Genomic DNA, 16,413 nt, shown 5'->3' on the forward strand with positions numbered 1-16,413 from the left:
AAAAAAAAAAAAAAAAAAAAAAAAAAAAAAAAAAAAAAAAAGTGATATAAGTCTACTTCCAGGTTTGAGTACCAAGAGGATCAAAGGTCTGAGAGGAAGAGGCAATATCTACAGGTGTCAGCTCTTGCTTCAGGCCTCACATTGCCTGTGTCTACCTAAGACATGAGGCTCAATAAGACGGATGACATATAAAAGATCTCATCATCAACAACAACGCATAAAGTGAGTTAGGGTCCTCTTACTGCAACATGCTAAAGCAGAAACACCATTGACTGTGTCTGTTCTTGCCAACCAAAACAAAAAGCCCCCTCAGATCAATGAGAAAACAACCAGACTACTCAGATTAAGGACCTTTGTATATACTATTAACTGGGACCTCAGAAATGTCCATATTATGCCAGGCTTGGTGCTGATGCCTATAATCCCAGCTACTCAGAAGACTGAGGGAGGAGGTATAGTTCAAGCCTTTAATTTTCCTCTGTCAGAGAAAGTAGTCCCCTGCCTTTAATCTCAGAGTCCTGCAAAGTCTCAGGACATGGGCAAAATGTAGATAATTTTTTTTGCCAGATTTAATACATGGCCTCTAGTCCAAATCCCAATAAATTCCCATCTGAAACCTCATGAGTTGACTTTTATTATCTGCTTTCCCATCAGCATTATGGTTTTCTGAGCAGACTGGAACCACCTATAGGCTCTCCCATTGGCTCTGTTCATACAAATTTTAGGCTTTCTCCAGTCTTTACCTCCAAATCTTTCTAAACTTCTCCCATAAACTAGTTCCAAAGGCTTCTGAACCACACAGTCCCAGTCCCAGCAATAGCCCTCTTCCTACTATCAATTTTCTGTATTAGTCAGCTATTTGCTGGTGAGGCACAATACCTGACTCTCACAGTTTAAAAGAAGGAAGGTTTATCTGGTTTACAGTTTCCGAGGATTCAGTCCCTGGAGTTGCTGGCTCCAAGGCACGAACATCGTGGCCATGGAAGGTCATGGTGGAACAAAGCTGCTTAGTTCATGGCATCCAGGAACAAAGTAGGGGAACAGCACCAAAGAAGGGGCCAGAGACCACCTACCCAAGGTCACACCTCCATGACCCAACTAGACACACCCAGAAGGGTACTGTACTAGTCCCCTAGGGCAGCAAGGGTGAACCTTTTAGAGCTTTCAATAACAATAGGTGGCGGTGGCACATGTGCCTTAAGTTCCCAAGCTAATCAGGTTAACACTTAAGCTTAACCATCACACCTGGTTTAGAAGAAGTTACAGACACAAATGGGGAAAGGAAGAAGAAAGCGAAGAGGGGTAAGGAGGAAGAGGATACAAATGCAGCAAAATATTAAAAACTGGTCAATCCGGACAAAGGGTTTACAGGACATTTCTGTAAGTGTCAAGTGTCTCAAAATATAAAGTTGAAGGAGAGGGAACAAATACCTAACCAAGGAGATCTGCCATAGTATAGATATGCTGAGGTCTCGATTATCCTCAGAGACTGCCGAAGGATGGATTTCTCAGGGCAGCTTCCAGGAGGAGTGCTCCTGAAGGCCTGGCCAGCCACAAGCAGATGACACTCCGAGAACCCAGGCACATCAGGCTGGGTTGCTGGGAGAAGAGAAGGATGCTACCCCCACCACGCCTGACTTCTGGGTTGCTTTGCACAAAATCTCACCAGCCTGAGATTTGTTTTCATATTTACTGTTCTCACTTTGGATTTCGGGGCCAGTTTGTTTTGGTGAAGAGCAAACTTGGTCATAAATCTGAAGGCAAAAGGAAGATCACATAACATCAACCGCCATAAAGCTATCCTTCAGGGCATGCAACCCAGCTGCCCTTAGTGTCCCTGCCAGACCCCTCAGTCTAATCTGCCACAGACTTCGGGGGCACTCAGCCTGTGGTATCAAAGCTCTGGCACTGGCTTCTAGAGAACAAGTCTTTAGCAACACATGTATAAAAAAGTGTCCAAATTCACACATCATCATTTTATATGGTTACTGCGCACTGAATTGGCACAGTTTTAAAATAAAATAATCTCCAGCACTGCAGAGGACGGGAGGAAACCTCTGGGGCAGAGAGGGGGTGGCAATTTGGCATCATCCTGGCCTTGTGAGAAGTAACCCTGAAGGCACTGTTAGAGGCGTGTGTAGGAGATAAACTCTAGCTCCCAAATGCCATGGGCATTAGCTCTGTCCAGCTCTTGGGCCTGGCTTTGGAACACACTCCCCCAAGGCCGAAAGGTCTCAGTGCCCCCTCAGTGCCCCAATCATCCAGGTCAGCTCAACTGCCTTTGCTCACATGGGCTCTCTCTAGGCCACAAGGAGCAAACAGCACTAGTTCACAGTAGGCACTCAGCCACCCGGTCCTGTGACTCCCTGGAGCAGGACTGGGAGCACTGCCAGGCCACCCGGGGGTAGGGGGAGGATATGCTCCCCACATCTAAAACTTGGAAGTAACAAAATACTTTCTCATAGCAACCAGGCTCACAATGGCGGTTGGGGGTCCCAGGAATGCCAGCAAGGGCTCAGACTTCATTTCCATTCCAGACTAAACAGGCTTTTTGAGGCGGGTCTAGAAGCTAACATTCCTCCACAGCACTGGTCTTAACGAAAAATAGATCATGAGTTTCAACCAACCAAAAACAAAATCAATCTTACCAGACAGGGTCTGTTTAGAAAATAAGTACCGCTTAAATTATAAGAGGAATTCATGCATCCCAACAACAGTGGGAGCTCATTTGGTATATACAGTGCATCAATGACTTTCCACCCCAGGTCTCAGTGAAAAATTACTGAACAGTAGAAAGTGACAGAAATAATCACAAACTGAAGTATGGCAAAGATCTTTCCTGCTTTCAACCCTGGTTATTCTAAATAAAGTTCTGGAACGATTTTTGGTGGCTTCTTCAGTCACTCATTTCTGCTCGTGCTCAGACACTGGACCAGGCTCAGGTCTCTGGGTGAAAACCAGGGAGCCCCTCAATGAATCATGTTAAAAGTTTTACCCGTAACTGTGTGTGATGGTACACGCCTGTAATCTCCTCCCTCTGGGAAATGGAGGCAGGAGGATCTCATGGTCCAGCTCAGCATGGGGAACTTAGCAGTTAAGCAAGATTCTCGTTTCCAAATAAAAAATTCCACCTCCAGAGTTAGGGAGGTAGCTCTACGGCAGCGCCCAATCCTAAGTACCATCAAAAAAGAAAAAAAAAAGTATTTCCCTGAGGTTGGTTCTCAGATTTGACCCACACTGTGAACCTTTTGGAACAAATTAAGTCGCTCAAGCAAAGGAAGAAGAAGGGGAAGGGGACGAAGGGCAGCAAAGGGCTCAGCCTGACTCAGATGAGTCAGATGTTTTCAGTCCAACCTGACACTTCCATCTTCCGGGCCTGGTTCCTCAAGGTTTTCTCATCAGGTTACGGTGTAACTCTTCTAAAAATTCTGTGCTGGAAAATGGAAAACCTAGCCTCTCATTCTTACCAGAAGGCTAGTCTTCTCCAGAGCTGCTGCCCTCCACGTCTGTAAAAATTGCTTTTGGAAGAGGCCGGGCAGCCCTTCCCCGCTCAGACCCTGTCGCCTCACTCTGAGAGGCTGCCTGACATTTCTAGACACTTTTCCTGCAGCCATTACGCCTCATCAGCCACTAAGCCAGGAAAATCTGGCTTTAGCATTAAACATATTTCATAGTCACAGCTGTGCCAAAAAGCCAGGTTTCACGTGTACATTCTGCCCAGATTGTTGTCCAAAAATGACTCATATTGAGGAACATTCTATCCACCTAAGCACACCAGCAAGCAAGGTATCCTGTGCTTTCTTTTAACATGGAAGGGTATGACACTTTAACATTCCTAAATTCTAGAGAAATAAATTCTCACCAAAACCCAGAGCAGTACCACTTAAATCTGTGATCAGGCATTCTGTTTGTTTTACAAGCGAGTGCTCCAGAAAAGCTTTGAAGATCCAGTAACAGAGCTGGGGAGAAGCCCGCTCTGACCTGTGTGACCTGAAGAGCCCATGTGTGCACATCTGTGCTCTGCTCTGTTGTGACACCCAGAGTCACATGGTCCAAGAGTGTTGTTTCATTCCAAGAGCCACACAATCTTGTTTAATTGCAAACTCTCCACAATTAGGCCAGGTGCTTTTTTGTGATCACACAGCTGTTCCGGAAATTCCCCCATTGGCACTACAGACCTCAAAGGGTGGCACTGAGTGCACAACAGCAACTGCAGTCTGTCTTATTGTCTCAACAGAGGATGCAAAAGCAAAGTCATCCACAGGAACATGCATGGCAACAAAAACAACCTCTAAGCTAGGCAGTTTGGTAGTCAACTAAGCTTCTCTGAACTTGGCTCTCTGGCTAAGTTTCAGGGGTCTCCCCTTCATGGTTGGGGATGAACATGACTGAGGGTATGGGCAGAGCACTTAGCTGTTAGATTCAGACTCTCCTTTTAACCACGATGCTTGCCTAGGTTGAAACAGTAAGTATTCTAAGCCATGATTCCTACCCTGGCTTTATTCACTTAATCCCCAAGTAATTGTATGACCAGATGTGAAAGAATTAATGTCACTTGTTTTAAGAGCAACAGGCTGCGAACCTCTCTCCTTTATCCACCTGCCTGGGAAGTCAAAGCACTTTCTGAATGGCTGTTGTGCTTCCTCAGGATAAGAGAGGCCCTGGAGTCTGCTTACTGAAGGAGCATCCAGGAGACAAGTAGGGTTTGAAAACAAAAGAAAAGTGCTTTTTGATGGAGTGAATGGACTAAACTTGATCGTCTTATCTTTGGAGATCAGCAAACTCTGCATAAAAAATCCAGCTTGAAAACTCCCCTCAGTTACTAATGCAAGTTTGCAAATATAGCAACCATAATGAAATGGATGCTTTTTAATGATTTCCTATAATGGTGTTTATATATGGAAGCTTTTTTCCCCACTGAAGCAGTTTAATTGGAAAATGGCAAAGGAGCAAGAGGCAGCCGGCCAGTTCCGATTAAAAAGCACGCTGAATGTACTGTGCTGTGGCCTTAATGAACTCCTCCAGGTTTTCCCCAAGTGTCTGCCCTCTTTGGGGACACGGATGACCTTTCTGTGACCAGGACACTCTTGTTCCCTCTTCACCTGCACTGTTCACATTCTGCTCTCAGATTTCCATCAGCTGAGACCTTGGGAAGTGGGCTTGCACCCAAGGACACCACCAGGGACTCTGTAGTCCCTGTGTGGGCCTGACCCCACTGTGGGTCTTCCCATTGAACTGTCAGCATCTCTAGAGAACCATGGCTCCAAGATGGTGTCCACTGCGATGCAGATATAGGAGTGTTTCCTATGTGCAGGCACCGTCAGGTTGGTACCCAGGGTCATTAAAGTCCCTCTGGCACAAAGCTTGTAATCTAGACTAAGAGACCCAGACTGGTAATAGGTAGGGGACTACTGCATTACACACACACACACACACACACGCGCACAATTTCTGCAGGTAGAGCTAAGAGGTATGAAGGGAACAGGTTGATCCTGTGAACTCAGAAGGGGGACTGGGGAGGAGACAGTGACTGACTAAGGGAATGGCAGGTGAGGAGAGAAGGAGAGTGTCCACACAGATTCTAGAGGCCGGAGGAAGGAACCTGGATGTCACCCAGCGGCTACAGTGTAGCAGCCATGTAGCAGCAGATTCTGTCTTATGTCCCAGTACCTAACAAAGCACCAATAAGTTCAATGAACAGGTGAATAAAGGTTTCTCTGGTGTGCAGAACACATGTGCTGACACTGGAAACAGGCATCAAGCCCCTCCACAGTTCAGTCTTGCCAGGAAAGACAGCAGTACTCATTACCATTTACACATTTTTACTAAGGGACAGAATGGAAAGAAATGACTTGAAATGAATGTCGTGGGAAAATGAAGACGTCCCACTGCAGACAGGTGGATGGATGCAGGCTTCTACTAGGAAGAATCAGTGCTACAATGCCGAGGAGTGAGTACTGTAGTGTCAGGAGCTCCAAGAACTCCCACAGGAGAGATGCCCATTCGGGTGGGTTAATCCCTGTAATTCCCGAGCTTAATTACAAGCCTGTCACAGCGAAGACCACTTAATAATTTTATAAAATAGAATCTGAGAGAAACAAAGAGAAGGATCAGGGCAGGGCTGACCTGCCGCAGCATTTGGGAGCTTGGTGATGGCTTGGATCTCGCTGCTTGAGGCTGGGAGTTGGAGCCCGAAGTTTGGGGCTGCTGAGATTGGAGGCTCGTAACAGTGGTATGAACTGAGTGTGTGGCATTTCAGCTCAGGGATAGGCTGGTGGTAGGGTTGTGTGTGGTTTAACATAAAGCCTGGGGTTTCGGTTCAGATGAGTTTCAGGCAGGCAGTTTTGGCCTGAGTCTAACTAACTTGAACTCAATACCTTGCCTTTATGTTGTATATAACAGGGCCTGCATAAGAGTCTTTACTCTTCAACAGATTCTGTCTGGTTCAAACTGATTATCAGTCTATAGCTCTCATTGCCTCTGATGTAGGTAGATGGATCTTACTAGGCCTTAGGAGCAATCCGAACTTCTGACCACCTACCTACCTCTTCCTTACTAGGGCCTTTTCTGCCCTAATGGCTTAACACCAGGACAACCCCCTTCCTGCCATTTTCTCCCTACATCTTTGGTTGACAGGTTGGTTGCTTCATTCATGTATTCAAAAAGAAATTTTAAATATATACCACTAACCAGGCCCTGGGACAGGCTCTAGAAATATACTAGGAGATCAAAAATCACTCCTTCTGTCCAACAGTGTAATGAGAGAGGCAAGTAAGTATACATAATTTAGAAATTCAATGTAACATAAGAAGGAAACAAATGGCACGGCACAGCACTCAGACAGGCTGGGGCTTTCTGAGAAGGCACGTTCACACTAAGACTAAGAGGAGACATCGCTGCCAGAGCCCCCTCAGAATCTGCTCGTCTGCCGGTGGCCCCAAGACTTAGTCTCAGGCCCCCTGCACTTCTCATTCTGTCCATCAATTTCCACGACTTCCTTACGACATGCAAATAATCCGTTGTCTCCTAGATGGTTTTCTTCAGCACAAAACGCTTCTCTTGACATCTCTTCCCAGTACCTACTGCCTTCTGAGGCATCTCCATCCGGGTATTTCAAGATACCTCAAAGTCCTGCCTAAAAAAGCAGCTATCCACCCTCCTGCCCTCATCTAGCAAAACAAAATAAAACAAAACTGAAAGCCAAACCATCTAATCCCTCTCCCTACACTCCATAGTGATGACTGGCCCCATCGTCCATCCACTGTGCAAACCAGGCTCTTTTGGGACACTCAAAATCATATCTCCATTTCTGCCCTGTTTTCAATCCTTTAGCAAATCTTGTCAAATGTACATCTTTTCTAAATTAAATTTCAGCTGCCACCACCCTAGTCGGAGCAACAATTGAGACCACGTAGGCTTTCGCAATGGTTTTCCAGCTAGGCTCCCCATCTCACTCTTGCTCATGCTCGATCTGTAGCTCTTTCTCCACATTAGGGAGAAATTAATTTAAAGGCAAATCTGATCATCTCACCTCCTCCCACTATTAAAATCTTTCAGTGCCTATCTGTGTTCTCTGGATAAAGGGCAGACTCTCTAATATGGTCTGTAAGGCTCTAAGTGACCTGGCCCCTGCCGACCTCTCCAGCTGCCCTCAGCACACAGTGGCCTCTTGCCTCCCGACATACATTTAGTCCTTCACTGGATGTCTTCTCCTCATTTACTTGCTTCATTCCCATGGGTCCTCTGGAGCTCAGGTCACACGTCATTTCAAGAGGAAGCCTTCCTGAAACCCTGGACTGAATTCAAATCCTTTGACACGTTTAATGACATTATCCCATGTACACAGGCTTAGAATTAAGCATAAAATTTGTTTGAGTGAAATATGACCCACTGAAATGTTAACTTCCATGAAAACTTGCTGTACTCACTTCCCTACTGGTCCTTCTTGTCTCCCCATCCCATGTGACCATTTTCTGAGATACGTCATACTGTGCCTCCCTCTTCTGACTCCACACCCTTTCAACCCCAGGGATCACTTCAGCTCCCGTGACTTCAAAACCTCTATACTCAACCTCAGTCTCTCTCCAAATATCCAGGTAGGCATTTCCAAGCAGGCCGGAGTCTCCCAACATTTTTACTGCAACCCACAGTTAGGACATTTCCTTACTACATACACCCCGTGCAACAAACAAGTCTCACGAAACGATGCCGTCACTGCTGTTGTCCCACTTCTTTTCATTTCTAAAATACTTTATTTTTATAATTTCAAGACTCGACAGAGGGTCACAGCCTGAAGTTTAAGACACGATGCACCAGATATTTCCACATGGATATTTCTCTACAAACTCAAACATAGCACGACTATTTTCTCAACGTATTTCTCAACCCAACTTCCTCACCAAAGATTATGATTATCCTCTTAGTCACTTAGGATCAACATGTTGAAGTCATTTGGGATTCTTCCTTCTTACCCAATGCTGCTAAAGCTAAGAGGGCCCTGCCACTGCAGCGGGTTAACACCCTTCTACCCTTTCCTCTCCCCCATCACAATTCAGATATGACTGTACACTTGGAGCCCTGCAACAGCAGTTTAAATTGGTTTCCTGCTTCCAGAATTTTCAGAGAGCGGACATATCTTCAATCACAGTCCTGTTAGAGCAGAAAGCCAATTCAACTCTTCGGTTCCACTTTGACCAGTGAAGTAACGAGTTAGGGACTGAAATGGATATGCTCTCACCCACTCACAAACCCCCGGAATAATTAAATTTTAACTCAAGCTGGCCCATGCTTTTAAGCTGCCTTCTGCAATTAAGAAAGCAAACCTGGGTTTCATGCTGGTGGCTGACAGACTCACCCATATCCGCAGTGACCATGGTGGACTGGTTTTCGGGAATGGAGACAGAGGTCTGGTCTTGGTCCATGCTGCGGGAATCCTCATTGACCTCATGCTGGCTCTGGCTGAGCTCTGATCGAAGTTCGGAGTACTCATCTTCCTCCCTGGGAAAAAACAATAATCAGTCATCACTGACCAAGGATGTGAGACAGACCCCTAGAGATTACGTCTTTTGAACATAAGGAAAAGATATTGAGGAAGAAACAGGCAGATTTTTCACCTAGGAAAGGAGCCAGGATTCCTCTGAGGCTCAGCAGATGGTCATATATATGGTCAGCCAGTGCATGAAAGTAAAAGGGTGCCTCTGTAGCTGAATATTAACATGTACAGAACAGGATTCATCTATCAGGCTCCTAGAAACACTTCTCCTTCAAAGTCTACTTGAAGAAATTAAATTTCTCCACCCCCTCAGATCCAAGGTAAAAATAAAAAGTGACTACTACCAATGAGGATACAGTAAGTAAAATCATCAAGAGCTTACTGCATAACAACAGTGCACCCATCATCTGGAAGATCCCACTGGGGGTGGCTTCCTTCTTGGAAGAGGACACAGGGAGGTGTCAGGGTTGGCGCTACTGAGAAACCAACACCTCATTGATATTGAGCAAATGTTGGGAGGTGTAGAGATCAGCACATCTCAGAAATAACACTCTCCCTGAAGAGTGGAGTCAGGAGACCGGGGAAGAGGAGTAAGGCAAGGAGAAAAATGCAAACAGTAAGGGACAGAATACCACTGGATACCCTATTTCCTCCCGCTTGCTGGCAGGAAGACAAGCCACATTTCACCTGCATGTGCACACATTCTCTGCTCAACTCAGCATGGGTCCTGCAACCTTTGGTCTTTGACCTGTACTATTAGCAAGTAAAGAAAGTTTAGAATTGTAGAACACACTTCAAAGTACACATGTTGCCCCTCCACATGCCACCACAGTCATCACACACATAATGGATACAAGCAAGGAAAAAGTAAAAGTCACTCTCAAACATCATTTTACAAGTGAGCCAGAAGAAAACATCATGAGGGGATTTAATTGCAGAGAGGAAAGCCCACTAATGTCCGCTGAATTCCCAGGAAAGAAGGTGCAAAGAAAGAAATTTATTTGGGGAGGTCCACACTCCTGGATCTTTTTTTTTCCTGGTACTGGGGGATCAAACTCAGGTCCTTGTGCTTGTGAGGCAGGCACTGTGCCACTGAGCTAAATCCACAGCCCTACACTCCTGGGTCTTAAGGAGACCAAGAGGCTGAGTGGTCACCATGGGGCCTTGGCAGAGAGGCAACTGGGGAGAGATCTCTGTTTCAGAGTAATGTAAGATCTCTCCTAAGTGCTTGGTTCTCTACAGAAATCAACATTCTCCCAGGAAAGGAATTTAGCTGCTTTATAAATGAGCCCCTGCTTTATAAGGTACTTTATATAAAAGCCATTCAGAAAACCAGGAAGGCTTCAAGCAAATATAAAGCCCTTGGTTGTGAAATATATGAATTAAAATGGAAGTCATAAAGGGGATAAAAGGTTAATGTTCTATGAATAAGTTAATTATTAGGTATATGCAGAAGTCAACAGTAATTAGGCTCAGGAAAGAAAACAATTGAAAAATAGTTTTAGGAGTAGCCTTTTTGCTCTAAAGGGTAATTAATTGTCTGTGCATAGATATGTCAGCTCTCCTTTCAGTAAGCACTTAAGATCCTGATTTTAGTTAACAAGGGACTCTGTGTATGATGAATAAATTGTCTTTATTGCATGACCAATGTAATCAGCTGTAGTGTAGCAGAGACTCTTCTACAACTAAGAAAGTGAGTGATAAATGCTGCTGCTGTTTGTTGGTACAAATGACATTTACAAAAACCTTTAATAGCCACCTTAAACACTCCTGGTTGGGCAAATTCCAAAACACATACTTTCTGCTAAATTTGCTTTGTACTAAATTTCTTCTAAGGATTACTAGGATGAAATTTATGAAGATGTGACAGGGAAGGGGTGGTGGAAGGAAGCTCTTCAAGATCCCCTGATGGGGTCAGAGCACAGAAAGATCACATTAGCAATGTGATCACCGGCATGAGGCTCTTGGTGTCATGAAAGGCAAATTAAGGATGTTCACTCATTATATTTGAGGACCACGACAAAGACAAGAAAGCAAAGACACGATGGAGTCTGTGTTGTAGGAGACAAAAATGTTATGACCAATTCTAACCTACAAGAGATGCTGGGGCAGGGAGGGGTGGGTGGACACAGGAGGAACATCTCAGGCTGGTTGGTGGGCAGTGACCAGGGATTCTCCCCGGGAGTGCAGCGCCCAGATGAGTCTGGTGGGGCATGAGCAGGAAGAACAATATGAAGGCTCAGAGGAGCTTTTCATTTTTTGGTGAGGAGCAACCTTCGTAGCACAGACAGAAGCCTGAAGCCGTGCTCAGGCTGCTCACTGCAGGGCAGTTTTGATCAAAAGGAGACTGTATTACAGAGGAAGTAATGAGAGTTAGATTGCAGAAATAAAATTACCATGTGAAAAGTCACAGGATTCGGGGTGGGGGGCAGTAAATGTTAATATGATCCTGTGTGGGAGCAGATAAAATGGAGGAAGGCAGTACAGAATGTGTATGTTGTCGACCCACAGGAAAGCGCTGACAGGAGCATACTGGTCCTGGAGTTTGAGACCAGGACATGCAATGGAGCTGAAGCAGGTCGCACGACTCGCCAGCTGAAGGGCCTTTTTAACCATGGTGCAGAGCAGCCGCTTCCAGACTGACACGAGACCTGGCTGAGCCCTGCAACTGGTACCAAGCTTCTCACAAAAGAACATGCCGAACCTGGCACCTGATATCAATCTTCTGACCTGCAGACGAGCCAAGCCAAGCACCTGATACCAATCTTCTAGCACAAGATCAAGTGTCAAAGAAGAAAGAAGACAACAGTAATTGATTTTGCGTGGTGCCCTCTTGGCCTGCAGTGGTCCATTTGGCTTGCAGGACGCATCGCTCTTTCTCCTTCAAAGCAACCCTCTCTCCTTGAGTATTTCTTTTGCTTTTCTTTTTCCTTCCTTATTTCTGCCCTAAAATAAACAGTATTCTTTCACATTCACCAGCGGACTTGACCAGTTCACCAAACAGGACAATAAGAGCCTGGAAAAACTGCTGCTCCCTACTCCACCTGATAATAATCCCTAGTAAGTTATTCTGTGATAACCATAATATGTATTCTGAAACAAAAACAACAGTAAACAGTAATTAAGAGGTGGAAAGCTGCCTTGCACAAAGATCAGAGAAAGTTTTGTGTATACAGAATAGAGGTTAAACTGAGCCTACACCTTAAAAAATGTGGGCAGCCCTGTTGTTTCTCCAAGCAGCTTCAGCTAGAAACACAAAAACATGTAGTTGCATCTTTATCATTTCCCATCAGCATCACTCCTGAGAATAGTCTGCAAGCTAGGACAGGAAAAGTGACAGAAACAAATTCAGAAGCACTGGTTCATCGTGGGCAATGGAACAGATCAGAAACACTCCGCTGGGCCAGGGAGGTTTCTCAAACCTAAGATTCGGGGCTGTACATCCAAAGCTTCTCTGCACAGCCTTGAGTCACCTACTGGAGAAGGGGACTTGCAGCAGCTTCGCCAAGTGACTCCACTGCCTTTCCTTTGGGTTTATATGCAGCAAACCGTATTTGGGGAAGGGGCGCCCCCTAAAAAGAGCTACTGCTAACTTTAATGATGGGAAAAGAGGTAAACGTGAAAGAGTCCAAAACGTTACCATTTAAGACACAAAAAAGGGAAGCCAAGACAAACTGATGCATGTTGGTATTTATATTCTGTAGTGGACTTTTCATAATTATGAGATTGCAAAGTTCTTAAGTGTTTCTCTCTGGCACACAGAGGACCACTGTACAGGATTCTAAATGTACATGACGGTGAACATCTGGGAAGTGCCACCAAGCTGCTTCATTTAGGTTTGCAATGCTCACCGGTTGCCACTAGCTTAAACAGAAAACAGCTTCTTTTTGGAACAGGCAGGCATTACACTGCACGTACCTCTGTGATGACCAGCAGTGGCAGAAAAGTCACAGCCAGTGAAGCCAGGGTCAATACTTCTATTTTAAAAAACAGACAATCAAAACTTCAAGGGGGAAAGTGTCTTATACAACATTATGCAACTAGTAATAGCATAATCTAACTCTTATCAATGAAACAGGCTAATACTATGACCTAGGGAAAAGATTATTACTTTTGCTTATTTTTAAAGATTACCTCTTATTGGATAGGAGTAAAATGATCTAATCTGAAAAGGGAGAAGTTAATAGAAGCATAATTCTTATCATGCTTTGCAGACTTTAGGTGGACGTCCTATAGTCAAGCACTCTTGACAGACCGTCACATCATTAACTGTCCTCAGAGCTCCTTAATTTTGAAATGCACATTCATGCCTATGGCTGGTTGGAATGAAATGGTAAGAAGCTCCAAATGCTCATCTACCTGTCTTGGCAGCTGTCAGTCAATTGCAGTTAGTGAACCCAGCATACTTGACCTAGTGCAGTTTTTGTTGAATTACATTCTGTGCTTTATTTTCTTTGGTTCCTTCTATTTATTTATTTACTGGTTCTGGGAATCAAACTAGGGCCCTTGTGCTTGCTCAGGAGGCGGTGCCAGAACCACTGAGCTAAATCTCCAGTTGTGTTTCTTACAATTAAATATAGCCTTGCTCAGGTCTCACGAGAAAGCTATCACAGAAAGTGATGAATACAGTCCAGATTTCTCCTTCTGTTCTGTGTCCTCTTATTCTACATGGCAGAGGGCAGTGATGGTGAGCCTTTTAGAGCTTTCAGTGATAACAAACACTGGCTGCAGCACAGGTACCATAGCTTTGCCACCAATGGCATAGAGTTTGAAAGTCAGACTCATCTGCAAGACTTCAGGTGAATAACTGAACAAAAGAATGTGAAATGCTCTTCCAAGGATATAATAATCCATCCTTATTATAATAAGATCTGATAAAAGACCCTCATACAAGAAGCTGAAAATATTGAATGAGGGATTATGCACACCATAGGAAGAGAAGGCAGACAGAAATATGTCTTTTCTTTCTGGTTTTATTTTTATTTCATTACATTTTACTTGTCAGGCCATAACTTAATCAGAACAGTATGTTTTCCTGGAAGATAAAGAGGCTTTGGGTACACTGTGTTTGAGACAAAGCACATGGGTCAAAGTGTAGTCTAAAAACCAACAGAAAGACCAGGCTCCTACATAGCCCTGAAATCTTAGGCATGAGAAGTCAGAGACTTCAGGTATTACTGAATCTGAGGAGATATTGTCCCATCTGCTGGTGTTCAAGGAGAAAGGGGCTGAGGAGGATAAAGGACAAGGCTGAGGATGGCTCTCAGAGGAAAAGATACATCTAGGACCTGCTGGGTCCTAGAATTTAAAGAGCACATCAGGAAGGAAGGAAGGAAGTCTTAGGGTGAAGTCAAATGCTACAGAAAGGGATCAATAATAAGAAAACAATGCTGGATTTTTCAATTAAATTAACAGTGGACTCAGTTTGGCTCAGTGGTACAGCAAATGCTTAACATGCATGAGTCCCTGGGTTTAATTCCTAAGACCACAAGAAGGAAGGATCCTTTTTTTGTGGTGCTAGGGAAGGAGGGAAGAATGAAAGGAGAGAGGGAGGGAGGACACATCAATGGTATATTCAGGCTCCCAAAACAAAAGAGTACATACTGGGTGGCTTAAACAACAGAATTTATTTTCTCACAGTTCTGGAGGCGGGGAGTCCAAGAGCTGGAAGTGGTCTGTTGTGGAGAGGGCTCCTTTCATGGCTTACAGGTGGCTGCTTTCTCACTGTGTCATCACATGGGAGGACAGAGGGAGCACATAAGCTCTCTAGTGTCTCTTTTTATGGGGACAATGCCCCACCATGAGGGCCACACCTTTGTGACTAACAAAATCATCTCCCAAAGGCCAATTTTGAAATATATCACACTGGTGATGAACAGATGAATTTGGGTGGGGAGGAGAAGACATGATTAAGTCCATGGAGAAAGAGGTTTAGGAAACCTTCCGGGGTAAGAAGTCAGACTTAGTAGGCTAGCAGGCAAATGGGAAATGAAGCACAGAACAAGGAGTAGTCGGTAATCATGAGAGCCGGTAGTAACAGGCTGATGTTTTAAGAGTAGCTTATGACAAAAGAAAAGAAAATAATCCCCTTGGCGGTAAAAAGATCTCATGCTTAATTTGCTAGACAATTTTTCCTTTCCAGATCCAAAGAGAGCTAGTGATGTATTTTTTTTCATATTTCCTATCCCAATATATAATCTCCCCAAATCAAATAAACATTTTTTAAAAGTCACTCATAACACATGGTTAAGTGGAAAAGCACATATTACAAAGCAGTGTGCACTGTATGATCCAATTTATTTAAATGTTCATGGATAAAAAATTTTTAGAAGACCATACATACAAAACGTTCAGCATTTATTTCTAGAAGATAGGATTTAGGGTGCATTATGCAGGGTTCAGTTGGAAAAACAAACTTCACTGGATGATTCAAGTACAAAGCAATTTAGGCAGTTCTGAGCTTGCAAAACTGCTCAAGGTAAGAGCAGAGAAAGGTGGGTGAGGCTAATGAGCTGTCAGCCTGGCCAGCACAACAGTGGTCTTCTCAGAAATCAGGATACTGTTGCTCCATCATACCTGCTACAGCTCCAGGGTCTGGCCAGTCAAGGGAGGACCACACATATGTACAGCATGCCAATCTGTGTGGCAGCTGCCACCAACATGGCCTAGAGAGAAGGGTTCCCACCTTCCTTTTACCCTGAAGTGAATGTGGGCACATCTCATTGGCACAGCCAAAACTGCATCCAGCACCCATCTGGTAAGGGGGCCTGGGAAGCAGCCTCAGCGCCCAGGTTTCCTTGGAGTCCTGGGGCAACAGTCAGAAGGAGATATAGATAGATAGATAGATAGATAGATAGATAGATAGATAGATAGATAGACAGACAGACAGACACAGACAGACAAGAAAATATGCACAGCCTAGCCACCTTTTCTACAACTGCTCACAAGCCTATAGCTATTAGATTTAGAATTTCCTTCTACTAAGAAATCCACATTTCCTTTGTGTTTGGCATCTAGCACAAGTCCTTCTAGCCTCTCAAGTAGTTAGAATTAGTTCTTCACCTAGGGAGGCAATCCAAAATCTTTATTCCCGAAGGGCCTTGCCCTATACTGGTTGCTCTAATCTACCATGAACCATTTCTAGGAGGTATCCTAGATAATTCCACGTGTCAGACATAATTCTTACTGCTCTTCAATCCAGTAACAATCGAATTTCCCTCCAATAGTCACCCTAGCCAAATAATCACCTTCTTTGCTTGTTGGTTAAGTGGTAAGAGATACAGACTTCTGACATACAACGGTTCCATTATTTTACTCTCTAGTGGAGGTATTGTTTGCTTAGGAAGTGAGACTTGTAACAGAGGATAAAGGTACAAGGATGAGAAGCAATCTTTTTTTTTTTTTTTTTTTTTTAAATAAAG

The 16,413-nt window shown here is 44.3% G+C and overlaps 1 protein-coding gene across 2 annotated transcripts in view; it reads right to left on the reverse strand.

The window, feature by feature from the left end:
• Positions 1-16,413, reverse strand: part of Mcc (MCC regulator of WNT signaling pathway) — a 349,153-nt gene that overhangs the window by 74,132 nt on the left and 258,608 nt on the right. For both annotated transcript variants that reach the window (XM_019206068.2, XM_010614125.3), the window contains one exon: positions 8,855-8,997. In XM_019206068.2, coding sequence (XP_019061613.1) covers positions 8,855-8,997 — 143 coding nt within the window. The remainder of the gene's footprint in view (positions 1-8,854; positions 8,998-16,413) is intronic.

Source organism: Fukomys damarensis, unplaced genomic scaffold (genome assembly GCF_012274545.1).
Source record: "Fukomys damarensis isolate Sample0158 unplaced genomic scaffold, DMR_v1.0_HiC HiC_scaffold_9, whole genome shotgun sequence".
NCBI lineage: Eukaryota > Metazoa > Chordata > Mammalia > Rodentia > Bathyergidae > Fukomys > Fukomys damarensis.